This window comes from Drosophila gunungcola (assembly GCF_025200985.1).
Source record: "Drosophila gunungcola strain Sukarami chromosome 2R unlocalized genomic scaffold, Dgunungcola_SK_2 000006F, whole genome shotgun sequence".
Classification (NCBI taxonomy): domain Eukaryota; kingdom Metazoa; phylum Arthropoda; class Insecta; order Diptera; family Drosophilidae; genus Drosophila; species Drosophila gunungcola.
Genome location: NW_026453168.1, coordinates 4,129,292 through 4,155,502, shown reverse-complemented (window position 1 = coordinate 4,155,502; position 26,211 = coordinate 4,129,292). Strand labels below are relative to the sequence as shown.

Genomic DNA, 26,211 nt, shown 5'->3' with positions numbered 1-26,211 from the left:
AATGGGTTTGTTGAACCAACTAAGGCGAACCAAAACAAGTCTCATTCTAAGTACGTATTGTCTGTAGGCGCCGAATACATTTGGTATACACATTTCTGATAAGCGGGAATTGACCCAATTTTCTGAAAGCTGTTTTTAAGTCTGACCTTGCTACAATGATTCCATAGCAATATTATACACGAGATTAGGGTTTGTGCTACTACATTAGTTTTGAATAATCACTAGTTTTTATATTTGCCAAAAGAGATTACAATGGTTTCATGAGTTTGAAATATGCCATGACTCTGCCGGAAGCAATGAAGTGCCACTTACTCATACATAATTCAAATCCAGTTCTGAGTCTTTGAATTTCTCACTTAAATATTTTTTTCTTTTTAATATTAGGTACTAATTGCAGCACACTTTTAAGCTGAGTAGTAAATAGACAGAGCTTTTAAGGCGTTAACAAGCCAACGAGCTTGGTTGTCTATAATCAATAAATTAAAGAAAAAATGGCTGCCTTCAACTAATCAAAAAACTTGAGTAGTCTTTATGTTTCATAATATTGTTATTTATTTATATTAATTTAGGAATGCTGAACACACGTTTTTCGCTAAACTAAGCAGTTTAATATCAATTTCAATGCTTGGTATGGACCACGTTGGCTGCGGCTGGCTGACTGGCATAAAAGGCGGCGTTCACGCCGTCATCTAAAAGGAGTTGATGGTAATACTAAAAATTATTAAAGGATTTTTCTGCAGATACTCACAAGTGATCACGGGACGGAAACCATTGGCATCGGCCAGGTATTTGACTCCCACGCGGAGACCCTCGGGTGTGATGAAGGAGTAGGCTCCCTCCACTTGCTCCTCCTGCTGCTGGCCACCGATATTCACCGGAGCACCCTTCTCCTCGCCGTGGATGCCGTTCTCCGTCTCATAGCTGTAGGCATAGGAACCCGGTCCGTAGTTCACATCGTTCTTTTGCTCCACAATTCTGGCCTGGGCAGCGGCAATGTAGGGATTGTATTTCTTGTAGAATCCATCGTAGTAGCGACGCAGGTTGTACAGATCGCGATTCCGGTAGTACAGATCGCGATAGTATGGGTTCCTTAGGTAGGGATTGTACTGGGTCTGTCCTTCACAGGCAATGGCAGCCAAGGCGAGCACAAAAAGGCAGGATAACTGGAAGCACACTTTGAGTTAGGAACACATCACTTTCTAAGGGATTTCAATCAAGTTTACCAGCTTTAAAGACATTTTGCTTTTTGGCAACTTTCAACGATGGTCCGTCCGACAGAACTGTAACAGCTTCCGCGGCTAACTGATCGTTTTATAACCAACTTTGAATCCAAACCAGCCCATTTTGCATAAGCATCAAATTTCGGTCCATAAAATTGATTGTATTCGGTCAGTGGCTAGCTAAAAACTTTTGGGCCAGAGAGTTTGACAATTTCCGTTTAGAATTTAGATTGGTTTTTATTATAATTCGCGTAGCTTTTGTTAGTATAATTAAGAGCAGAAAGTAGCCGACAAAACGATTGGCTAAACATGCAAACACACAGCTGGGGGGCGTTAAGTGTTTATTCGTGTTTAACCATATGAAGATATAAATGCTAATTTCGATTATAAAAATATTGTGTATTCAGTAGTGAATTTCGAGGAGCCAGTAAATAAATTAATTGAGATTTACATTTTTCATTATTTTCCACCCACTTGGGCTTACAACACTCCTACAAAACTACGGATTAATAAGCTTTCTATAGGCAATTCACCAACTAAGCTAGCACGAAAATTATTAACTACCTTTTAAGTTTTTTCTCATTTAGGTAATCAATAAAATGGCAAGCGAAGTATGCATATATTTCAGTTTATCTCAGCTCAATTGTGTCGAATATAATTTATTGTTTCCATCAGAAATTGAGGTGAATAAAGCATGAATGGGCGACTGAGACCCGGGCACATGAATAAATATGAATGAAGTTGGAGTTGGTTGTGTGGAGAAGATATCTCCGAGGAGAAGGGGCTTTGGGGGGAAGTCATCTCGATTGCATCGCCGGCCTTCACATTTCGCGTGCGATTTGACAGCAGTCAACGAGTGCAACAATAGCTATGTAATTGTATTTCTACACTAGTCAGCAAAAGTCACGTGCCACTCAACTCTGGTTTTCGTTTTATTAATTGGAACCTTTTATGTGCACCCTAAAACGTGAATACCATTTATTTAACTGCCTAAATTAGCATTCTTATGGCTGAGATAGCTGAGAACAAAACAAATTGGGATCAATAGGCAATCCGCGACTAACCCAAACGAATTTGGTTTCTATTCAAAACACAAACACAACTTTGCCCACATCTGGGCCTATAAATGTCCAAAGGCTGGCAATTCGTGTATTTTATGGGTCCGATTCTGAAGTCGCTGCTTTGCGGAATGCGTTAAATAAGATCTGCCTATGGGTCAGACAAAAGATCTTTATTAGCTGATTTGCATAAACGAGCCGTTGAATATTTGTCGTTTTATTAATTGGCTCGAATTTATTTAAGTTTAGTATTTAAATATTCATTGAGAATTTGTGTTAGCTTTGAATTCGCTAGGTTTTGGGTATTAAAACTTGTTGTCTGCGCTTTGATAAATTGTTGACCACCAGTTTTAACTTGTAATAAAGACCAATGATAAAGTTTCGTTTGAATCGGCACGTGGAATGCGATAATTTATACTTAATATTGCATTCGTTACATCATATATTTTAACAAAACCGATGACACCCGGAAGGCAAAAGGCAACCGCACCTTAATTATTTATCAGCTACTAATGGTATAAAAAGGTGTGAGTTTTAACCACCAATTGCTTAACAGTTGAGTGACTAAACAATTAGAACATAAATTATTCAGCGGTCAAATTATATAAATGGGAACGTCCTTTTAGTGGTTATAAATGCCAGAAGCCAGTTAAAGTTAAGAGTGGAAAATGTCAGCAGTCAAAAAGCAGAAGAAAATGGGAGCACAGCGTTCCTACGAGGATTACACCTTCATGGCCAGCATGTATATTTATATATTTATTTCCTCAAAACAGTAAGCTCGATATTATTTCGGTGTGCTTAAATAATAAATATCAATGCTTCACAGTTTATGTGCATTACATTCCAATTCTTTATGGTTATACGTCAAACTGTGGTAAAGTAAACTTGGCCGGTACTAAAATATAGTTTAGATTTCAAATGTCTTGTATATATTAAAATGTTTTTTTGATAACGAAGCTGGTCATCATTGAGATTACTATCATTTCTTAAGTAAAAAGTAATATATGTCGATAAAGAAAAAAATACTTGTACTTTTACTATATTATTTGACCCGTCAGTTTGCTGAAACAAGTGAACTAAAAGAGGCCAATATGAAGGTGTATTGTAATGAATATGTGCCCTACGGACTACAAACCAATGTCGTTATAACCATGGAAAATCTCCCAGTTAAGTCTGCAATAACAATACATCTGAGTACTCCAAGCTACCTGTTGGCTTTTTTCGAGATCGGAAATGTGCCAAAAGAGATGCCGCCCAAGTTTAGGAGAACCTCATCAATCAGTAGAGAACTTTCGTTTTATGCAATTAGAACGAAAAAAAAACCTGTTTATGAGGAGGGATACTTTGCCAATTTAACTGCAACTTTTTGGTCGAAAACCGATAGGATTCTCAAGCTTCTTGGTCGAACGAAATCATCTTCACGGATATTCGAAATAAGGGAAATTGTGCCCGTTAAAGTAAATCTACCCCAGCGTTGTCATCCGCATTTGACAATGCCAAAGTGCTCAGATGCCCAGTCCCCAAGACAAGTACTGATCACCCGAGGACTTTTCATCAATGCTCTATTTCTGGACACCTGCAATCTAACAATCAGGACTACTTATACTTGGACCCTGAAGGATGCCGTTGGGTTTTGTGAGTAGTTAGCTTACTACATCATCTTTTCTATCCTTTATTTCCACAGCACAGTTTTTATCATATAATACAGATAGCCCACATTTAAGTATTCGGCCATTTAAATTGCGGTTTTCCCCATCTCATGAATTGTGGCGCAATTTTTATGTTTTACAATTCAAGGGAATGCTTGATGGATTCTATTTCTCTTCCCGCTGTTATATAAAGCTGATAATGGGTCAGGTGGAGGCCGTAATTATTGGAGGTAAAACAAGGAGTGCCTCGCGAAGTGAAACACTGTGGATGGACGGCTCAACGAGCTACGACTTCTCCAAGAGAAATAAGGAAGTTCAGTTTTCTTCCTACAATTGGAACTGTTATTCCCTTGAGGACAGTCGCAATCCATTTTGCCATCAAAACATATCGTCGGGTGAGAGGTTTCCAGAAAGGCTTGTTATTTACTTTTATACTTTTACTCTTCTTTAGTTGCGGTGTTTTCGATTCCTGCAAATTCTTTAAAAGCTGGTTGCATATATATATTCCGTTTAAAAGTGACTAGAGATGAAGATCCTAGTATTTCTTCGCAAAAAGAGCAAGTTATTACTATTGTAAATGATAACATGCTACAGGTAACGATAGAATGTGTGAGGAATTGTAGAGGGGATTTCTTTATTCCGAATTCGAAGGTGCATCTTGAAGCAAGATGCACTAATTGCGGAAGTCAAATCCTAATATACAAATGGTATGTTGATGGTCAGTTTATACTTACCAACAAGGAGTTGATACTGGACAAACGAACTTCATCGAATGAGATGCGCGTTAAGGTACTTATTTCATCGGCAGATGGGCGGTACGGTTGGCATGGTAAGATCCTGGCTAAAAACCCGGGTCCCACTGGTGGGACATGTTCGGTGAATCCAAAGGAAGGCCACGAGGCACTCACACCGTTTTATCCCTGTTGCCGAAACTTTGTGTCATCGAATAGCCCAATTGAGTACTGGTATTACGCTGGTCCCGTACTTCTCAATAACTGCCTGGATTGCAACTGCGAGGTATATTTACCTGTTACAAATTTTATTAAGGTGTTAGTATGCGATGTCTTCTGGTCTTGTCACACCACTTGGATAAAGGTTAAAGTCGCTGCCCTGAAAAATATTCCCCACAATATCCCTCACCTTCTGAATGAAGGACCCTTACATCGGTATTTGCAAGTCATTCAATCTGCAGCATCTCATTTAACTAAAGCAGAATCTGGAATAATTCTTCTTAGGAACTTTACAGCGATTCAACCCCAATCATTGAATTCCCTTGCAAGACTGGCTAACCTCACCTTAACTTTAGCCCAACGTCTTTATCTTGTAGATCAAAAGTCTAAAGTATTAATAACCATGGTGGTTCACAAAATGGACAATAACTTACGGGAAATATACTTAGACCATAATGTATCCTTTCTCAAAGAAAAGCCACTTGTCAACATTTATCGTGCTTGTTTGGAGATCTATGAAATTATGAAAAGGTTATACAAAAGCACTTATCGACCTCCATGGCTAACTTATCATCAGAACCATGATCTTAATGAAACAGTGATTAGTGATCTTCAAACATTGGGCAGCGAAATAACCATATTTCCATGGATAGCACTAATGAACTCTACCTCGGAAAAGGATCGCCTAAATAGTCATTTTAGTTTTCCTAAACGTGAAATACACGAAGCAAACCTTCCTGGTAAAAAAGACGTTGTTATAGTGACAATTCATTGCTTTGACACTTTTCCAAAGTCACTTACAAAAATCAAATCGGGTGATCAAAATCACGTTGTTTACTTTACACCAGCCGTTATTAAGGAAGTTTTGGGCAAAACGAGTGGTAGAGTTTGTCTTAAGGTGGTGTCTACTGAACAAAACCTGCATTGGTGGTATCCAGCTGAGAAACGACCCTGTGCTCTAGTAGTTTCTGTTCGCATTTTCGAAAAAGTGGATCAATTTACGGCTCAGATACCGCTCATAAATAGTCACATTACCTTCAAGACGATGGCGCTTGGACCTATTCAGAGGAGGTCATCGAAATTTCGAGCGACCGATGGGGATACTATTACCCATGCTGGACTTTATGTTAATGCCATGAAAGAGGGTACCCTTCATACTTTTCAGGACGTACGTATGTACCGGGTAGTACTGAAGCAGCACACATTACTGGCTGTGCACTTCACTAGAAACACTCACGAGTTGCAGGTGATTCTGAAAATAAGGTACAAGCCTCTGTTCCGAGAGATTTCCGCTTCGAAGTGTCGGGTCCATGGGCACAAGCACAAAACACTGCTTTTGCGAAATAACTGTCATAAGAAACGACGGGCATATATGGCATTGCGGATTGCCTCTAATACATCGATTAGACATAGCGCCAACACACCCATAGCCGATGGACCCGCCAGTTTTACATTTACATTTCAAATCCGTAGCTGTGATACCTGGGCTTATAACTATCCGGGGACAGAGCAACGATGGTTACAGCACGGCTGTTACCCAACCATGGATCTGAGTGTCAAGAGGGGGGCGCGCTGCCAGTGCTCTGTCCTGGGAACGTACACCAACTATTTGTACTATATTCCCCCTCATCAGGTTCCAGTTGGCGCATATAGAGAAGCACATATCAATATTTACGTTGTCGTATTTTATTCGGTTACCTTATCAATTATACTGCTGCTGATAGTGTGTTTATACATATACCGAAATAGCCTTCACAATAAGACGATTTTATATCCGAATTTTGAAACGGAGGATAAATCTAAAGGAGAGCTACATGACTTCGTGATCACTTTGAAAACCGGAGGACGTTTAAATGCCGGAACCACCGCATCAGTCAAGCTGGCATTGTATAGCACATTGGGAACGAAGCGAAAGATCACTGTTTTCCAAGATCCTGGGCACATATTTATTAAGCAAAATACCTCAATATATCTATGGATACGAACTCGAGACATCCGTATACCCACAGAAGTGGTGGTTTACCACAACAATGCCGGACGTTTTCCAAGTTGGTTTCTACGCCGCATAGAGGTGAACGACATGCAAACCCGGGAGTCGCAGGTCTTTATGGTCCAAACATGGGTGAAGGAAGATAGGTTTTTATTGACATCATCCTTGATCTATCGTCCTGGAGACGTACGCTTCCTTGACAGTTGGAAGACTCGGTTCAGGACTCATTTCGAGATGCTCTGGATCAATTGGTCAATGTGGCAGCCCGTAAGCGGAGGTTGGAGGGAATCCGCACATTATCAACACATGACACGAGCTAAGAGATTTTGCGTTTTTATCAGTAAGCTAGTTATTACCCTAACATGCAGTGCTGTGTATTTCGGCTTGACAACAACGCAAACTTTACAATTACGCCGAACAACGTTTATGAACTATAAGGATTTGGCTATTTTAGCCATTTTCAGCTTGTTCATCGATGTAGTCGTGCAAATAGTTTTTGATTTGACAAGCTGGAAATGTGGTTAATTCGTGCTTATACATTAAATTGTCCTTCTAATCTAATAAGCGTAAAACTGTTGATAATCATGGAATAAATTTGAGATGTGTTGGTAATTACACGATAATAAAGGTAAAGCGCTTAGTTTAACTATATGTCAAAACATTAGTGTGACAAATTTGCATACGGGGGGAGTTTCCGAAGACCCACACCCGCATATCAAATGTCTTGGCCGCGATTTGCATTAATTAGCCATGAGCCATAATCGACGCCCACGCCCACGTGCTGCAGATCGATCCCTCTGCCATTTAAGACGCTCGTCAATTTGCATAAATCACATTAGTAAACTGAGCCCAACGATGCTCGGATACCCAGACGGATTAGCACAGATGGGGCCACTTGCAACTGGTGTACTGGTGTCTGGTCTGTGCTGGCTTAAGGTCAATCCATGATTCATGGTCCCATGCCATGTGCTCCAGTTAAGCCTAGCGCCTTCCTGACCACTCGAACCAGTTTAGGCCGCCAAACCGGAGCAAAGTGTTGGTCATCCTTGACCATGAAATGGGCAGCTCATACCAGCACACCAGCCAACTAGCGATTCCCATTCCAAACGACAGTTTTCCACAAAATCACAGTAGCTGGGATCGCGACATGACCAGAACCACTGACATTTAACCGCAGCAACTGGTTCGCCACTTGGTCCATTGCTGGTGGCTTCTGCTGCGGTGTGCAATTATTTATTTATGCCCGCATTGACATTAGCATTAGCCAGTGCAAAGTATGCCAGGCTGAACCGTAGACGCAGACCCAGCCAAAGAGTTGGCCAAAAGGCGGCTCTAGCTTCTTACGCAACAGCTAAATCAATGCGAACAACCGATTGACAGAGATGCACTCCGAATATCTGGCTAACTGGCTGGGAGATGTCTTTTGGCAATTAGCTTTTGATCTTGAGCTCAAAAGGATCTTGGTGGGGATTTTCAGAGCTTAAGCCACAGCGCTTGCTGTCACAGAAATCTCTTGAACTTTGGCTACAGATCTTAAGCTAAGCTGAGAAGTAGGCTTACGAAAATATTCTGAAGAATTCAAAGTCTGCCACCCAGAAATTCAAATTTTGGTGGACAAAAAATACATTTTTATTCTTCAGAAAAAAAATCATTGGATAAGCAAAATTCAAATCTTTTAAAACAATGAATTAAGTATGGGTTTTTTTTACAAAAATTGTTCTTTACAACAACCCAAAATTCCGAGTTTTTTGACCAAACTAACAAATACTTTTACATTTTCTTATAAGTGTACTTAATAAGGACCACTATTTTAACTAAGTTATATTATTTTATTTTTACAACAATTTTACTTGACAACAACTCAAATATTCAGAATTTCTTTACTAAACTAACAAAAACTATTAAATTTTTTTATAAATTTATTTATTCAATATTTAAACTAAATTATATTATTTTATTTTTAAGCTAGAAAGTAAAGAGAATATTGCAAAACAACTGTAATTGTCTAGTAGTAAAAGTTGCACCGTAGAACCGTAGACAAAAGCTGGCACCTCGGTTCGTCGCCTCGCACCTTGGGTACATCATACCCATTGCATTGCTGGGTATCAAATTGCAGACACTACTCGAAACGTCTTTAAAACAAATTACGTTGTATGCCGTAAAGAACTCGGTGCGACCTTCAAAGTGGACAGCGGGCGAGAACTGGTTGGGCAACCAGAATATGGCCATATAACCATATAACCATATAGCCCCAGACGATGGATAGCCAACTGACATTTGGTGGCATCGGGTTCTGCGGCTGGGGATCATAATCGCCGAAGCCATGCGTAACATTTCAAGGTTCCGCCGCCTAATCGTAAGCCCAGATGGGAAATGCTCGGCTGAGACCATAAATCTTGGTAGGCAGACGGCGGTTTAAGTGGAAATAAACACATTTACAAGTAGTACAATAAATATTAAAATTAATACGGTCGAATGTCTTCATAATTATTGCGATCCAGTCGAAAAGAGCGAGGGAACAACAATCAGACTTTGACATCCACCTCGACGACTTCGCCTTTAACTTACTGAGTTCAGGCCCCAAAAAAAAAAAAAAAACTAAGTTCGGCAGTTGTATGTAGCCGTACTATATGGGTTTTCCTCTTTTTCCGATCTTTTTTGGTTGCCAAAGACAATAACAATACAATACGGCCACAATCTTTGGGACAATCTTGTCACGAAATTCTGTCGCCGTCTGTGTCGGAGTTGCAGTTAAAGTGGAGACGGAGATGGAGATGGAGATGAAGTTGGAGGAGTCGCAGCCAAAGTCTAAAAGTCTTAGAGTCTGGCCCCATCTGCTGGCCCAAAGCTATTCATTAGACGCGCCTACACTTTGGCAGCGACGACAACAACAGCCCCAACCTGGCGTTTAGCAATTTCTGGCATTTTGACCCCGTGCACGGCTTCAGTTTGAGTTTGAGGTCTGCCCATGGGCTTGGGTACGAGAAGTACTAGTACGCTGGGCATGGAATGGGCACCAGTAACACCACCGCTCCGATGGCTGCTTGACTTTGATTGCAATGCCCGATTAATGCGGCGCATTTAAATGCAACGGTTCACCCTCAAAAATAACACATTTCGAGTCAGGTGGCAACGCCGGTGGCCGAGATCAGTATCTTCTTTATCTTTATCACTTAAATGGGGCTTATTTATCGACCGTTCTTCTTATTCGGCTTGCAGGTTACTTACACTGGGAACAATTTCTGATGTTCTTAAAATTCCCTTTTCAAATGATTTAGTCTAACCTATATCGCAAACATTTAGTCGCTTTCAGAAATTTTATTTTAAATTTCTAAAAACAGCCCATATTGTTTGAAGTCGCAGAAAGATTTTTGGGATATTTTGTTCTTAAGTCAATTGCAAATTTTTTAAGATTTACTAATTACCTTTTTAGATCTTTCGAAGTATATTGCATTTACTTATGTACTTATATCTGCGACTCCTAATTTTGTACTTTATAAATAGTCAATGCATGGTCATATGTTTTTGTGCTTTAGCTTTGTACTTAAGAAAACCTCTAATGCTCATATAGTGTAAAAAGTCATTAAAAAGTTATATTCATAACAAATCCATTTATTTTGCATTAAATATTTGAATAAAATGGAACACAAAATATTAGTTGACTTTGAGAAATTTAACGTATAATGTTGGATACAAATAGTTTTACTTAGGATACGTCTAGCATTAAGGAAATTGGAAAAAACTAAATTTAGAATTAACAAAATTTTAAAAACCAAAAAAAACGTTGTATCACCCCTCTATTAGTAACTATTTTGTCCCTGTGTAGCTATTTCCGCCGGCTGATGCAATTACCAAGCAATATATTTAAATGTGTGTAGACGCTCTGCAAGAAAATAACCTGAAACACTTGCATAAATTAAGTGTACTTAGTACAAAGTTAGTTCTTTATTTCCAGCCCAGAACAGCTGAGCCTCCGTTTCTGCTGCTCTTTGCAAAAAGTGACATCGACCGCGACTGCGACTGCGATTGCGACTTAGGCGTTGAATCTTTAGTTTAGATTTTCTTCTCTCTTTAGTTGGGCACCCCAACACCCCCCCCCTGCAACTAGCCAAGTTGGTAGTTAGTTGTTCGTTGTTCGTTGTTGGTTTTGGCCGTACTCGTGTCGCAGCTTTGCATCTTGTCTGTGTGTGCGACGCTTTGCCAACTGAAACTGAATTGTTTGCAGCCTCGCCAGTGCAATTTTCGTATAAATAGACTCACCTGCCGGCATTGGGCATCATTAAATAAAAACGTTCGTTCAATTAACAACTGCAGTGCTGAGGTCCCCAGTCGAAAGGATAATTCTGCCTTTTGGATTACACTTCTGATCTTCGAACAAAATGAAGAACGTAAGTGACCGAAAGAAAAGGAGCTATTCGGAGCGGTTTTCAAAACTCAGAAAAAGTGCGAATAAAGATGGGATTTGTTAGGCAAATTTTGGGATATGTTGAAAAAAAAAGTGTTTAATAAAGTGGAAATTATAAGCTTAGCTAAAATATATTACGAGTATAAACGAACGCGGCTGTAAGGCAGTAGGGTGTTACAAAATATAATAAGGTGTTGATATTTAATTAGACATCGTTTTAAAAAAATGTATTTTCTAGATACAAAGACTGAATTTTAATATTTTCCAGGATAATTGTGAAAAAAGAAGTTGCCCTGCCAAAAATATAGAGGGTCTTAAATATTTGAATGTTTTATTCTGGTAGTTAGTACTTTAAACAATCATAACTTTGAGTGTATCGAAGAAATTAAGGGTTTTAATATTTTTATGCTCTTTAGGCTCACCTAAAATAATAGTTAGGAAATCTGTTTTGTTCAAAAAATATATATAAAATAATAGAGTTATATTCTAGACGCATTTTTAAAATTCCGAAGATAAATGTATAAAGTAAAATTATATTATTAGGTCGCATCATGGGAATATTATTAAAATACCAAGCAATATTTAATTAGATTCCGCTCTAGAGTACTGTAGTTTGTACAAAAACTAGTTGTTGCTCATAATTCAGCTAAAAGGCAGACTTCCTGGGTATAGGCCTCGTTTTCCCATAAAACATATGGGCAGTCATGTTCGGGCTGTAAAAGTACTCGTAAATCAATCACCTAGGGTGAGCTCATAACTTTTAGGCATTCAAAGAGTGTTCATTTTTTGTTGTTGGTTAAATCTTCCGCAATTACGAGGCACGCCGGCAGCAAAGGCGGGTGCAAAAACATATAGCATATGCTATATGGCCAACGGGGGCAGACACGTCTTGCCATTTGAATGGCTTAAAAGCCAAAGGCAATTAACGGATTCAGATGCAGGCACAGGCGCAGGCACAGATGCGAGGTGTATAATGTGCCACGCAAAGGTCAGAGTCAGAGTCAGAGTCAGACCCACGGACCAACACCTGGCAGCTGTCCATCGGCCTGAAAAGTTCAGACACGAAATTGGATTCCCAAGTGGAAAATGAAGCCCAGCTCAGCTCAGCTCGGCTATGCTCAGCGACAATTGCCCAAGAGTCGATGTCGATCTGGGGTGAACTCGGGGTGGCCAAAAAAAAAAGAAAATAAAACCAAATTAAAACCGAAGACACCGATGCGACGGAGGACCACGCCCCGCGATTTCCATGGTCTTTTGTGTACAAGTTAATTGAGTCAGTCGACTGTCGTGTGTGTGGAAATGTGGAAAATATTTAATTGGCATCTATTTGCCGACCTCAAATGGTGTCTAAAGAGCTCGCGGTATGTGAGAACGGCAAATAAAATAGCTAAGGCAATAAATCTCGTCTCTCGTACTTGAGGACGTTACATAATAGCACCGGGCACGATTTCAAGACGTTTATTAGCTCGGCTAACATTGCGGCACTCTCCATTTCGTTTTCCCTTCGACAGTTTGCTCTATGTCTGCTGGTCGCCGCCCTGATGAGCTGCTGCCAGTCTGCCCCCCAAAAGGCGGAGGAGCCCATCGCCATCATCAGCCAGGAGTCCAACATTGAGCCGGATGGATCCTACAATTATGCGTGAGTACTAAAAAAACCGAATAAATTTAAATTTAAGTAAGACATTTACAGCTGCTAAACTTGTCGTTATCGTATTACCTAAAAACTAACAAACTATTTGCTGTTGTAAAGTAGGACTTTTGTATCTCAATCAGTTGGATATATAAAATCGAATCAATAAAAAGTGTTAATAGGCTCATTAGCTAAGTGAACTTCAACCTTTTATTTACCTCAAGCCTCTAAAACTCAATGTAGTTTCAAGCAGCGCTCAAAAGATCCAAGTTTCATAGCCATTTAAATTTGTCCGATGCTGACAACCGAAATAGTATTGCATATTTTAAGGCCTAAAGAATAAAATTTTAAATTTCGTTTCATTAAAAACTGCCCAAAAGAAACTTTAAATTTTTATTAAGCGATAGATTCGAAATCTTTGTGACCACCTCTTAACACCCCAATCCCTTGACCCATAAACAAAACCAGCTAATCGAAAAGAATATGCTAATAAGACTAACCAAAAATGGATTAATGAACCATATTTAAGAAAGAGCAAGCTTTATCTGGCAGCCTGAGCAGAAATGTTAAAAGTTGATTGAATATTAATTTAATTTGCTTGGCGCCAGCCGGATGATGCATAACAACAAGGTGACTTAAAATAGCAAATAATGATTTGAAGGTGAAATTGTTTAGGCCCAGTGAGTAATTTTCCGATTATTTCGATTGCAGCTACGAGACGGCCAACGGAATCAAGGCCGAGGAGACCGGAACCCTGAAGAAGGCCACCTCCCCGGACTCCAGTGACGTGATCATCGCCCGGGGATCGGTGTCCTACACCTCGCCCGAGGGCAACCTGATCACTCTGAACTATTCGGCCGATGACGAGAACGGTTTCCAGCCGCAGGGCGACCATCTGCCCACTCCGCCACCAATCCCGCCGGCGATTCAGAAGGCGCTCGACTATCTGCTCAGCCTGCCCCCCGCAAAGCGTCGTTAGAGACGGACTACTCCCTTAGATATTGACCCACGATTCTCTGACCAAGACACCTTCGATTCTGATGTGTAGATGCTGCGCTGTTGCTACAAGTTGATTGCTGCAAATCCCCAAGACCCCCGATCCCCCAATCCTAGACAATCACACATAAGACACAAGCCAAGGGCTGGAGCCACCTCCTCCTTCTCCCACTTTGGAGGTCAAAGGTCGGCCAAATCCACTGACTGAAGAACACAAACTCAAACGGATTTGAGGGACAACACTACACCACACCATACAAAACAAAAACAAAACGATACAGAACACGATGATACATTATACAGATAGCCCCAGTCTACTTTCTTGCTTTCTTCCGCGAACTCTTTCTTTTACGCGAATCTCTTCAGATCTTTTAGTCGCCGGAACTTTGCCATTTTCGGACTCATGTGATATCGTCGATTTATCAATGAAATCAACAAAGAAAATGTAAAAAAAAAAAAAATGGACAAACATGAAATTACTTAAAGAATATACAAGGAATATTATCCACAGCAAACTTTGTGTAAATAGTCTGTAAATTAGCTACACTTACACGTAGTCTAAGCCAAGAAGTCGATGATGTCGCTTCACTTGTGAAGAACTATGGAGATATTCTTTAGCCTTAGCTGCAAATAAAGAATTAAAGATTCTTTCGAAAAGTAAACGAGTCAAGTGTTTTAATTTAATGGGATTGCCCGAAAAGTAGAACCAAATATGACCTCTAATAATCTTTAATAGTCAAAGTTAGTATCTGGTTTTAAGGCAGCTTTGGCCTTTTAAGAATTCCACTCCCACTCATTATTTGGTGGATTCAAAATCTACCCGATGTTTGGAGCTTCTGTCGTGGTCATAAATCTAAATTTACCATTTCTCAAATAACCGCGATGAAAGACGCTGAAAATAGAGTTAATAAATGCACAAAACTTGTTGGCCAGATGCACACACATTGGGGATATGGTTTACATGGGAAATATATCTAAGACCCTAAGACTCGCCGTTTATTCATAGATTCTGCCCAAAACAAACGTCCGTTTTTATTGTTTCACTCTGTTTTGCACCTCAAGGCGAGATATAGTTGATAGATTCATTTTATGCAAAGTGGCAAAAATGCTGTCACGTTGGTTCCGAAAACGCCAGAGAACCAGAATCAGAGTGATGCCGATGCCGATGCCGATGACGAGTGCCCATAGAGGATGGCACAACATTATTATATTTATTTATTTGAAAAACAATGTGGAGGCTGGCTGGCTGGCTGGCCAGAGTCGAAGTCGTCTGCACCAAATTTCACACCCATTTTTCGAAAGGCCAGCGACGAACGGAACAAGTTCAATATTATTTATTGGCCACATTTTAATTTCATGTTAAATACTTTGGTACAGGAACTTTGTTGCTAATTTCGTTGCCTATATAAGAGTCTTTGTTTACCGATGGGGATCGCCAGTCGCCTCGAGATATTAGCTTGGATTGTATTGACTGATATTGATAGAGATGAAATTCCTACTGCTGATTGCCCTGTTTGTGGTTGCTGCCTCGGCGACGGACAGCAATGACCCGATTTCCCAGGAATCCAATGTGGAGTATAATGGCAAATACCATTACCAGTGAGTTTGTGGCCCTTAATCGCACTTCAGCACTTCAGTGACTAATATCCCGCCCATTACCCAGCTACGAGCTCAAGGACGGTTCCAAGGCCACTCAGGATGGCGTGTTGAAGTCAGTGAATGCCGATCACAATGGCGAATCGGTGCATGGCAAGTACTCCTTCGTGGGCGACGATGGCCAGACCTATGTGGTGTCCTATGTGGCGGACGAGAACGGATTCCAGCCGGTGGGCGAGCACCTGCCCACGCCACCACCCACTCCCGAGTCCGTTCTGAAGGCCCTGGAGTACATCCGGCTGCATCCCTACCAGACGCCCGAGAAGAAGCACTAAACATGCCACTAGAACTGAGCCAAAATGTGATTGGAACCAAAAGAACTGAGACAATTAAAACAGATATTTAAAATCAACAAATCGAGAGATTGGCTAACCGGAAACAAAGGTGTTCAAATAGCTCAGTTAGATGTTTACCTAGGGTTGCAGCGCAGTGGCCCATGTGTGCCAAAATGTGTGTTAAATTTGCCTTACTTAGCAGCTCTTGGCTCTGCTGGCCATCTCGCTAAACAATTACTAATTGAAAGCTAAATTGTTAAACAAGCAATTGGAGCCGAAGCAGAGTGGCAAGAGTCTCAAGGCCGCGTATCCACAATCAGTTTAAAAGAGATTCAGCATTAGAACTCCCAATTCGACTAGGCAAAATCAATCAATAGGAATTATGTAAGGCAAACAGAAACTGAAAGTGTGATTCGGTGTCTTGTTTCCCTCTTTTTAATTCACATTAATATGTTAATTTTAAAATCAAACTCATGGAGGAACATTGGCGATTCCGGGAACAAGCTGAAGCTGAATAGCATTTCTCTAAGCCGAAATTTAATCAGATATGTATCGGAGGTAATTTCCATTATTGTCGCTTAGCTCTTTTGTTTCTGGCCAGCCAAGTTCATTGACCATTCCGTAGCTGCAGAAATCTAGACTCTATGACACAATTGTGGTTAATATTCGCAGCATATAGCCAACATATGGGTATAAGTAGGCAGCGTTATCAATTGGATTTATGGCCAACAATACTCCACATTTTTTATTGCCTGTTTGTCTCCACCTTTCACCGTTAGCTTTTCGACCGGCGAATATTTTCCTAATTGAGACGTGATCGCAATTGTAAGTTAAGAGCAGCGATATGACTGATAGAAATATTTGAGAACTTTTGGCAGTCAACATGCCACACTCAAATCCTTAACGGAATCCTAAGGAGTTGGTTGTGAAGACAACGGAACTACACCGACTTGCAGCCAGAAAAAGAATTATATTCTGCTCAGACAAATCACGTAGCCTGTCAAGATCTGCGATATGTGGCGCGGGGTGAAGTGCTGTAGACTGTAGACTGAAGACTGAAGACTGTCACCTGCTGACATCGTCGCTCCATCTTCATCTCTTTTGGCGGTGCGATCTGATGTTTACTCATCGCGGGGCAATAAAACCGAAACCGAAACCGAAATCTGAAATCCGAAATCCGAAATGCGAAAAAAAAAACCCCTGGCAGCGCCCGCTCGTAATTTCTGCCAGTACTTTGAAGCTTATCTAGTGCGCCCATCGTAATGGCAGTCGTAAGCAGCCGAAGCCTCGAGAGCAGAGTATAAAAAGCGCCACATCGGTTCGGCCAGTCAACAGTCAGTCGCTCGCCAACCTGCTGGATACCGATACCGATACCGATATCGCCCCCACCTGAGTCCCAGTCCAAGGATATATATAGCCCCCACTCCAACATGTACAAGTTCGTCGTGCTCGTCTGCTCCGCCATGCTGCTCAGCTATGTCCTGGCCAGGCCCCAGGATCAGCGGGCAGGAGCAGCCAGTCCCACATCCACGACCACAGCCGCCACCATAGTCAAGCAGGATAATGTGAACAATGCCGATGGGAGCTTCAACAGCAGGTGAGTTCGGGTTAAGCTATGAAAAGAGGATCTCCCAATAACTCTGATACAATCCCTAGCTACGAGACCTCCAATGGAATACGCGTGGAAAACATTGGCTACCTGAAGAAGATCATCATTCCGAAGACGGAGACCACCGACGGCCAGGTGATCGATGAGCACGAAGAGCTGGTTCTGGTCCAGACCGGATCCTACAGCTACAGCGATCCCGATGGCAACCTCATTACCCTGCGCTACGTGGCCGATGAGAATGGATTCCAGCCGGAAGGAGATCATCTGCCCGTGGCCCCACAATAGTCTTACTTCATCCATAGTCCCCACACTCCTACTTCTTATAATATTTCGCTTGAAAGTATTATGCACTGCCTGAATGCCATACGAAATTGAAATGTCCACAGTCCGTAGTTATAGTTTTAAGCAAACAAAAACACACCGAATCGCCTGCAAAGAGAGAAATAAATATTGGTAACGATAATAACGAAAACGACAACCGAAGTGAAGTTACTTCTCAGCCTCGCGTGGCCTATACCATTACATTACCGAATTGCCCTTCACGCTTGCGGTTAACACTGATGATCTGCGAAGTGGGGATGGTGGATGGTGATCATGGACCAACTGCCGGATTTGTTTACACTGCCGCACTGATGGCAAAAGCCCTCGGCAGTTGATGACATTGATGCTGATATGGATATGGATATGGATATGGATAGGGCTAGGAATGGGGTATCGTGTGTTTGGCCAACTTAATTGCGCATACGCATACCAGATTGGTCGGACAAACGACGGACGTTTAATTACCATTATAGAGTAATTATTATTAAACAGCCATTAGGTGTGGATTGTGCCACTTCATCAGCGGCTAATGTGAGTTCAGTTGATCGACCATTGAGACACCGGAATGTTACCCTTACTTCTGGGCTTGGTCATTTTGGTTGGCAGCCTGCTGCAAATACATCCTGCCGAAACAGCCAAGCTGATTCCAGTGAGTAACCAAACATTAGATAAAATATGGCATATAATTAAAGCATTTCTCTTAACCAGAACTTGGGCTATTTTGTGGAGATGAGGCAGATGGATTGCGTGGGCAATCCCAGCTACTTTAACAACCTGCACTGCAAGATCCTGCCACCCAATAATAGGACCATGGAGGCATCCGTCATTATTATGCAAAAGTTGACCGCTTTTAGTGGTTCACTCAGGGTGTCCATTCCCAATGCCAAAAAGGTCATAACCCAGATATTCGACATCACCTTCGATGTGTGCAAGGTTTTGCGTGAACGCAAGCGGAAGGTGCTTATCGACCTTTTGGTCAACACACTGGCCAGGAACAGCAATGCCAAGGCTTGGAAATGTCCCTTTCCAAAGGTATAAAATGGTTTTAAATTTTACAATCATAAATTTAAAGCATTTTGGCCTTCTTTCAGGGAAATTTCGAATCTAAAAACATATCGGTTGCCGATTTACCACCCATGTTGACTGAGTCGGAATTTTACGTAAAGTTGGACTTCTTCATACCCAAGGTGGCCATTGCCATGAACGTATCTCTACAAGGGCATCTTTACGAAATTGCCAAGGAAAAGAACAGAAGGAAGAAATTTTTGTAAAGCTTTTGTCGTTTAATTTACCTTAAATAAATGAAAGGGATATTTTATAGAACTTTAAGCAGTTTCAAGTTATATGTATGTTTTATAAAAAAGTTATATGTAATTGGATTTTACTTACAATCTTTACAATTTTCATACATTACTATTGCTGCATACTTTACGGCAGTAAAAAATATCGCGAATGGAAAATGAATAATTTTAAAATAAACCAAAGTAGTTTGCATAGCGACAGCTACAGTCCCTAAATTAGAGCCCATTAATTAAATGTTTACGCTCAATCGACAACCGAAATTATGAATATAAACAATTATGTAATAGATTGGTAATTACTTTTATTTCGATATAGTATCATTCAATAGGCAACAGTGACAATAACTAAACCAATGTCAGTTTGCCGCCGTGGAATCGACAGCAATGTTTGGCTTATGGCTGAGCTATTTGCGGATGATTTTGCTACTCATCCACCTGATTAACTACACTGAAGCCAAGGTTAATTATTGGTTAGAAATAAAGTCAATAGATAACAGTCCAATTTGTTTACAGAGACGTTTAAGATGGGATTGCTTTGATTGCCAGATGGGCCCTCAGTTTGCAGATCCGGAATTCAAATGCAATGTAGGAGGCTCAAGGAGTTCCCTCTTAAATGTGGAACTTAATTTGCTGAAGGAACTGGACGCCATTAAAGTTTATGTCAAAATTTCGACCAGATTCAAGCCAACAATTACGTACCGCAAGTTCTTTGACATTACCTTTAATGGGTGTCGCGCAATAACCGATATGGTTCAAGGCACCATGGTATCGAATATGTTTAATGCAATCGTCAAATCGAGCAATCAACCCCGAAAGTGTCCCATAAAGAAGGTTTTTTAAATGATTTTGCACTTGAAACATTATTTTAGCCTTTCTAATTTGCAGGGCGTTATTTACTACCATAACATAAGTATTGAAGATGCTCTACCAACGTTTGTGCCCTCCACCCAACTTTTCGTCCAAGCAGACTTTTACTCTCGCCGAAAATTGTACTTAAACGTTAGTTTAGTAGGAGAAATAACAGACAAATAAACATTTTGATTTGAATTAAACATTTTATGGACTACTTTAACGAACTAACCGCTTTTAGTGACCACAAACAAAGATATTAAAGCCTAAATTTAGAACTACGTTCTAGATTCGTATTTAAACCCACTTAAAATGCAATCACGAAAAATATCAATTATTGGGGTATAATTATAAAAATCATTATCCGCGCTTGCTTTCACTTATAGACCGAGCTTGGGCTTTCAAGCCAGACAGTATTAATTGATCAGTGCTGCAATTACAACATCATGGCTCAATTTCAATTGATATTTTTGCTCATTTCCATAGCTAGCCAAAGCGAAACAGCTAAGGTACGCTGAAATATACCATTCAGTTTTCTATCAACTCTTCTTTAGACTTTTTCCAATGCACGCCTACAATTGATGTGGAAAACATTCAGCTGCATCACGAATCCGGACTATATTTCCCAACACAAGTGTATCATCTTGCAGACCGACAAGTCTCTGATCACAGCCGAGGTGATCTACATTAAGGATATTTCCAAATACAATGCCACCTTCAAGCTGTTGCTGCCGCGAAAGCCTTCCAGGGTATTTCAAAAGGTAATCGATGTGAATGTGGACATATGCCAGTTCGCCAAGGGAATCCACGGCCACAGATTCATTTCGTTTGTCATCAAAGCCTTTGAAAGGCAAGCAAATCAGCTAAAGTGTCCTCATCCCAAGGTAGTTATTCGTATAGTTACGAACCCCGTTAAATAAAGTTCTTCCAGGGCCTCTACACGTACCCCAACATAAACATTGGCGAACATTTGCCAGCCTTCCTGCCAGAGACCGATTTCAAAATCGAAATGAATTTCCTAACCTCCGAAACGCATTTAATGAATACCAGTCTCACTGGATTCTTGTACGACCCATTGAGAAAGGCAAAGATTACTTAATTGTCGAAAGCGAAATAAAATGGGCAATAAAAGCGGCCACCAGATGGACTTCAAGGATTAGGTCCAATTTGGAGCGCTTAAGAATTAATCAAATACTTTATGGCCAGGCCACTTGTCAACGCAGCGGTACGTGATCTTTATGTCAAGTTCCGTTGACGATTGCCTCAAAATCGCCACTAGAGCATTATTTACGAGTCAAGCTCAAGATTGGCCGCATCGACAAGGCATTTCATTTCACAACAGCCTTTATATTTATGGCCAGCAACGGGGTTCTGTGAGCCGAGTTGGCTCTCAGCACTGTAGCCCAAGCCGAAGCCGAAACCGAAATGTCAAATGTTGTTCATAAGAACTGCAGCAGCTCGACAAATGCTAAGAATGTAAGGGTGAAATCGTTTGACATTTGCAGATGCTGCAATTTCCCCTTTTTGCCAGCAGCAACAGGTCAGTGTGTGAGTGGGGCAAAGTGTTGATGGTGGGATGTTTCGATGTCTCGATCGTTCGATGGATGTTTGGATAAGCTAACCTTGTCCAGCTTTCGTTTTTTATTTTCATTTTCGCCAATGCGTGGAGCTGCAGCTCTAAAAGTTGCACAACCTGCAATGAATCACCGGCAACAGCAGCAACAGCAGCAACAGCAGCAACATCAGCAGACACAACAGCAACATTAGCAACATTGGCAATCTGGAGGCTTGGCGGGCGTTTGACTTGCTGTTGTGGGTGCGGAAGACGAAGACGTGGCCAAAACATGGTGGTTCAGGAGGGGCAGAGGTTTTTTGTCGCAATAGGCGTTGTAGTTTTGCAGCATTTCGGTCTTTTTCGCCGGCTCTTCGGCGGTTGTTCAACTTGCTGCATTGTCTCTGTTACACCTTCCCGATTGAATTCGACTTTTTTCTTTACAACAACTTGCCAACGACTTTGTGTGTGTGTGTGTGTGTGTGTGTGTATGTGTTCTGTTTGGCCCAAAACGCGTTGCAGATTAACCCAATTGTTTGGCAACTAATTAACATTTGCCAAGACACGGGCTCGCTTTGGACTCAATTATCGTCTTGCCTCATCTGCAAAGGCACATTGGCTGTTACAACAATTTGCGCCTCGCCGGTGTTGGTGTATTGGATCCCATCCCCCAAACTGCCTCAATTACAAGAATCTGGGGCCGAGTGCGAGTCTAAAAATCCGAATCTGAATTCCGAAACCGAAGTTGGGAGCAGCATCTTGGATGCACTTCGAGTGCACTTCTGCCGAGCCAGAGAGCGAGAGCCCAAACGAACCGAAACGAGTGGCGCTTTTGGCCAAGTCAACAACGAAAGCAAAAAAACTCGTTCTGGCTTGTTTCTAAATAACGGCATTGCGAAGATGAACGACCGGACGCGCTGGCGAGGGACAGACGTTTCGCAGACATTTGAGCCGGGCCTACAAGCAGGCCAAATACGAATAGCGACAAGCAAAAATCTATTGGACTCGGAATCTGAGAAGAAAATTAAGCATATCTGTAATTTAAAATATATATTATTTGAACTTAATAATATTTTCGTTTTGAGCTTTGAAGCTTCTTATTCAAAGTTTGTATGCTCCATAATCAAAAGACTTAGGAAACGAACTTGATTTTTTTTTGTTATTAATTCAGCTTTTACATCTAACAAAATAGTTTTTTGTAGAACCGATCTATCTATTTTGAGTATGTAAATGAAGAAATGAGTCGACAAATAACAAAAACATTTAAAAATAATTGTGGTAGTTGTTTTGGTATTGGTTTTGGTATTCTTATGAATACCAATAAATAAAAATACTTCGCGCAGATATAAAAAAAATATGAAATAGGCAATACAAGGCTTTGAGTATTTTAAAATAAATACAAACAATATATCTGTAGTTTTAAGTATAATTTATTGAATTTTATAATATTTTGTTTTTAAGCTAAAAAACTTCTTATTCAAAGTTTTTATGATACATAATCAAAAGACTTAGGAAACGAACTTGATTTTTTTTTTTAATTAATTGAGCTTATAAATAAGTAGAACAAATGGATCGCTTGTGGTATTATTATGTATATATCAGAAATTAATAAAAATGAAAACCTTCTGATTTCGCATCGTCTAAGACTCTGGAACAGCCTCAAACGAGAGCGACAGTGAATAGTTTTTTTTCCTATCTTAGCATTTAAGCGTCGACGAGCCTACAAACAACAATTACCGATCTGTTGGATCAGACAGCAGCAACAAAAACAAGAGTTACTATGGCGAATTCAACTAGGCAACCTCTCCACTTCCACTTCCATCCCCATCTTCACCTGCAACTGCATCTCCATCGGCATTGGCATCGGCATCGGCATCCGAAACTGAAACAGAAACAGAAACTGCAATTGCACGCTCTCCCATGCCGACTCACCATCACAAGTACCATTACCATGGGTATGATGGTGTGGGCATGAGTGCAGCAGGAGGATCGGATCGGATTGGATCGGATGGATCGGTCGGAGCGAGTCGCCTATATAAGGCCTAAATAGGGCCGCGCTTGGCACAGTGTTTAACGGAGCTGCTTTCACTAGCCAGTGCGATCAGTGCCAGCCAATCGGGCGACAAAGCGGGCCAAATCAGTGGAATAATAAATCAGTGGATAAGCAGCAGAAACTCCTTGCGATATGAAAGTGCTCGTAAGTGGCCCACACAACCCCAGCTTCCCAAGCTGTCGGATTTTGTAATTTTTGTGAAGTTATAAGCAAGTCTAATTCTGGAAACTTTGTAATGCATAAATGCATGTAGTGCATAAATTCGTGATATTCCATGCATATTAGAAAAATGTCGATCAGCAACACACCTAAAGGATATTTTTCTGTAATGACTTATTATAAGCACTTAAGGAGTATTAATATTTGGGTTTCTAATATAACATTTAAATATTTAGTTTTCTTTTTCTTATTTATTTAATTATTAATTTATTTAATTTATTGCTTTCTTATTTCATGGTGCTACAAGGACTCCCTTTTAAAATAATGCACTAGTCACAAATAAAAAATTCAATAAAATAATATGTGTAGATCCCTACTTAACTTAACTCATCAGCCTTATGGCATTTTATAGTTCACAATTGACTTATATGTTTATATCTTACATTTAATACAGAGAGGACATTTTACATAATTGTTTGTTATTTAATATTTCTTTATTTCAATTAAACTTTTGTATATTTCGGTACTTCGGAAAATGTAGTGTGCATGTTATTTTTGTATTTTATATCTTTCGAAAATGGTTTAGAAAATATTTCTTTTTTAGAACCAAAAGATTTTCTCAGAAGAGATTAACTTTTTAGGCTAAAGGCAGCTTGTAAATATTTTAAGCGGGAACAAATTTGCAAATGATTGCGAATGTTTAAATGTTTATAAGCCTGCAACTATCTCTTGCAGATACTTCTTGTGCTGTTGGTCCTTTCGTGCCAGGGGCAACACCACCATCAGCACCAACACCCGAATGTGAATAACATACCGCGCGATGACAAGCCGGATCACCATCGCCACGAAGATCACCGCGAGACCAGCACCTGGATACCCATAATCAAGTACAACAAGGAGCAGAGCGAGGATGGCAGCTACAAGACGGAGTACGAGACGGGCAACAGCATCGTGCACGAGGAGACGGGCTTCCTGAAGGACTTCGACACGAATCCGAACGGGGTGTTGGTCCAGCATGGCCAGTACTCGTACCAATCGCCCGAGGGCACACTGGTCAACGTGCAGTACACGGCCGACGAGAACGGTTTCCGGGCCACGGGCGATCACATACCCACTCCGCCGGCCATTCCCGAGGAGATCCAGAAGGGCCTTGACCAGATCTACGCCGGCATTAAGCTGCAGCAGGAGCGCCTGGAGCAGCGGGCCAAGACGGATCCGGACTTTGCCAGGAAGCTGGAGGAGCGACGGGTGGCCAACCAGAATGGCCAGTACATCGGACTGCTGGAGAACCAGTAGACGAGCTCCGCCCATCCCATTCCCCCCACCGAACCGAAACGTCCTGGAAACGTGACTCCTTCGCATTCTATATCAGCAACAACAAGACTGTGATTTCACTCTGCAAGTTCTTCCAAATCACTCTACCACTTTGGTTGATAAACCTTTAATACCTTTTTAAATTTCCAACTAAGTTCTATACATACAGAAACAAAAAAAAAAAAAACACACACAGTGGCGCTCAATCAAAATAATAATAATAATATCTTATTAACGAGTGTGAAAGTTTCGCTGCTTTGAAACAATAAAAGAAAAACTAACGTTTCCATTATGCCGAACCGCCTCGATGATGGGCTAACCATACTTTTCTACTTTTTTCCGTTTTACAGCTGACCATATGCACAATGCGCAGACAGACGTGACAAAGCGTTTATGGGTCCTCATTATTTTGCCGCACTGTGTTTCCCCATTTGCCGTGCATCTTTCGTTGCTTTATTGTTTACTTCGCAGATCGAATTACCCCATACGTCAGTTTGTTGATCCCATTCCATGCAGGTTTGGTTTTTCCAATTTTCCATATTTCCATATTTCTACAACGCCGCCGTGGAAATTTTCTTTCGAGAGCGCCTCCTCGTCGACTGGTTGCAGGTTGTTGGTTGTTGGTTGCTAGTTGTTGGTTGCATAATTACGACAGATTTGCCAGAGTGCCATTAGACTTGTCTTGCGGGAGTCTGCTACGTGGTATGTGGCAAGCGGAGGAGCCAGCCGATTGAAGTGGTCCCTCAATGGGTTACTAGCTCAGCCGAGATTCACCTCTTCACCAGCACCAATTATTTCATTGGTTACCGTTCGGTCTTTTGTGCGGAGTAGCCCTTAGCTACGTAAATATAGAAACCACTGTCATCAGGCTGAAAAGAACAAACAGCCGCAAAACCTTTTGGGCCACAAAACGGCAAACGATTTGGCCACTCATTTGCATAAAACGTAAACACACATACCCATGCTATATAGTTAACCAGACGTAAATCAATTCCGCTGCATTTTCACCACCGCAAAAGCAGAAACAGACCCCAAAAAGCGGGGCCCCAAAGAATGTTTATTCGCCATTAAGTTTCAACGCTCTTGCGCATAATTAAGACGAAAAGAAAAAAAAACCATATAACAAGCGAGCCGAACAAAAGAAAATTTCTATGGCCCGTGATTAGAAAGAATCTTTCTTGTGGGCCTGCGCGGCCGCCGGAATTGATTTGGCCAAGTCAGTTG

The 26,211-nt window shown here is 41.0% G+C and overlaps 8 protein-coding genes across 10 annotated transcripts; 7 read left to right on the top strand and 1 right to left on the bottom strand.

Annotated features, from left to right (window-relative positions):
- Positions 1-538: 538 nt before the first annotated feature.
- On the bottom strand, positions 539-1,376 carry LOC128254774 (larval cuticle protein LCP-22). Its single transcript, XM_052984070.1, has 3 exons — positions 1,224-1,376; positions 749-1,163; positions 539-689 (listed from the first exon to the last, which is right to left on the bottom strand). Exons 1-3 carry the CDS (start codon positions 1,236-1,238, stop codon positions 619-621), a joined length of 501 nt encoding a protein of 166 aa, XP_052840030.1. The 5' UTR covers positions 1,239-1,376; the 3' UTR covers positions 539-618.
- Positions 1,377-3,268: 1,892 nt separating this feature from the next.
- Positions 3,269-7,449, top strand: LOC128255048 (uncharacterized). Of its 3 annotated transcripts, none has more exons than XM_052984486.1 (3): positions 3,269-3,913; positions 3,963-4,322; positions 4,379-7,449. In XM_052984486.1, exons 1-3 carry the CDS (start codon positions 3,283-3,285, stop codon positions 7,390-7,392), a joined length of 4,005 nt encoding a protein of 1,334 aa, XP_052840446.1. In that variant the 5' UTR covers positions 3,269-3,282; the 3' UTR covers positions 7,393-7,449. The 3 variants fall into 3 exon arrangements, with proteins under 3 accessions (XP_052840446.1, XP_052840448.1, XP_052840447.1); XM_052984488.1 differs by having other exon boundaries at positions 3,963-4,317; positions 4,379-4,587; XM_052984487.1 differs by having other exon boundaries at positions 3,790-3,913; positions 3,968-4,322.
- Positions 7,450-11,097: 3,648 nt separating this feature from the next.
- LOC128254979 (endocuticle structural glycoprotein SgAbd-1-like) lies at positions 11,098-15,910 on the top strand. The gene is made up of 5 exons (XM_052984375.1): positions 11,098-11,255; positions 12,784-12,911; positions 13,614-13,876; positions 15,374-15,497; positions 15,562-15,910. The coding sequence occupies exons 1-5, from the start codon at positions 11,247-11,249 to the stop codon at positions 15,827-15,829; spliced, it is 792 nt and encodes a 263-aa protein (XP_052840335.1). The 5' UTR covers positions 11,098-11,246; the 3' UTR covers positions 15,830-15,910.
- A 1,230-nt stretch (positions 15,911-17,140) lies between these two features.
- On the top strand, positions 17,141-17,910 carry LOC128254840 (cuticle protein CP14.6). The gene is made up of 2 exons (XM_052984152.1): positions 17,141-17,426; positions 17,486-17,910. Exons 1-2 carry the CDS (start codon positions 17,260-17,262, stop codon positions 17,721-17,723), a joined length of 405 nt encoding a protein of 134 aa, XP_052840112.1. The 5' UTR covers positions 17,141-17,259; the 3' UTR covers positions 17,724-17,910.
- A 358-nt stretch (positions 17,911-18,268) lies between these two features.
- On the top strand, positions 18,269-19,030 carry LOC128254870 (uncharacterized). Its single transcript, XM_052984219.1, has 3 exons — positions 18,269-18,408; positions 18,468-18,791; positions 18,851-19,030. Exons 1-3 carry the CDS (start codon positions 18,325-18,327, stop codon positions 19,028-19,030), a joined length of 588 nt encoding a protein of 195 aa, XP_052840179.1. The 5' UTR covers positions 18,269-18,324.
- Positions 19,031-19,435: 405 nt separating this feature from the next.
- LOC128254978 (uncharacterized) lies at positions 19,436-20,092 on the top strand. Its single transcript, XM_052984374.1, has 3 exons — positions 19,436-19,519; positions 19,574-19,891; positions 19,946-20,092. Exons 1-3 carry the CDS (start codon positions 19,445-19,447, stop codon positions 20,090-20,092), a joined length of 540 nt encoding a protein of 179 aa, XP_052840334.1. The 5' UTR covers positions 19,436-19,444.
- Positions 20,093-20,355: 263 nt separating this feature from the next.
- On the top strand, positions 20,356-21,008 carry LOC128254934 (uncharacterized). Its single transcript, XM_052984308.1, is given in 2 exon segments — positions 20,356-20,793; positions 20,841-21,008. Coding segments are annotated over 2 exon segments (606 nt in total).
- Positions 21,009-23,499: 2,491 nt separating this feature from the next.
- Positions 23,500-25,262, top strand: LOC128254699 (endocuticle structural glycoprotein SgAbd-2). The gene is made up of 2 exons (XM_052983931.1): positions 23,500-23,658; positions 24,409-25,262. The coding sequence occupies exons 1-2, from the start codon at positions 23,647-23,649 to the stop codon at positions 24,967-24,969; spliced, it is 573 nt and encodes a 190-aa protein (XP_052839891.1). The 5' UTR covers positions 23,500-23,646; the 3' UTR covers positions 24,970-25,262.
- Positions 25,263-26,211: the final 949 nt, after the last annotated feature.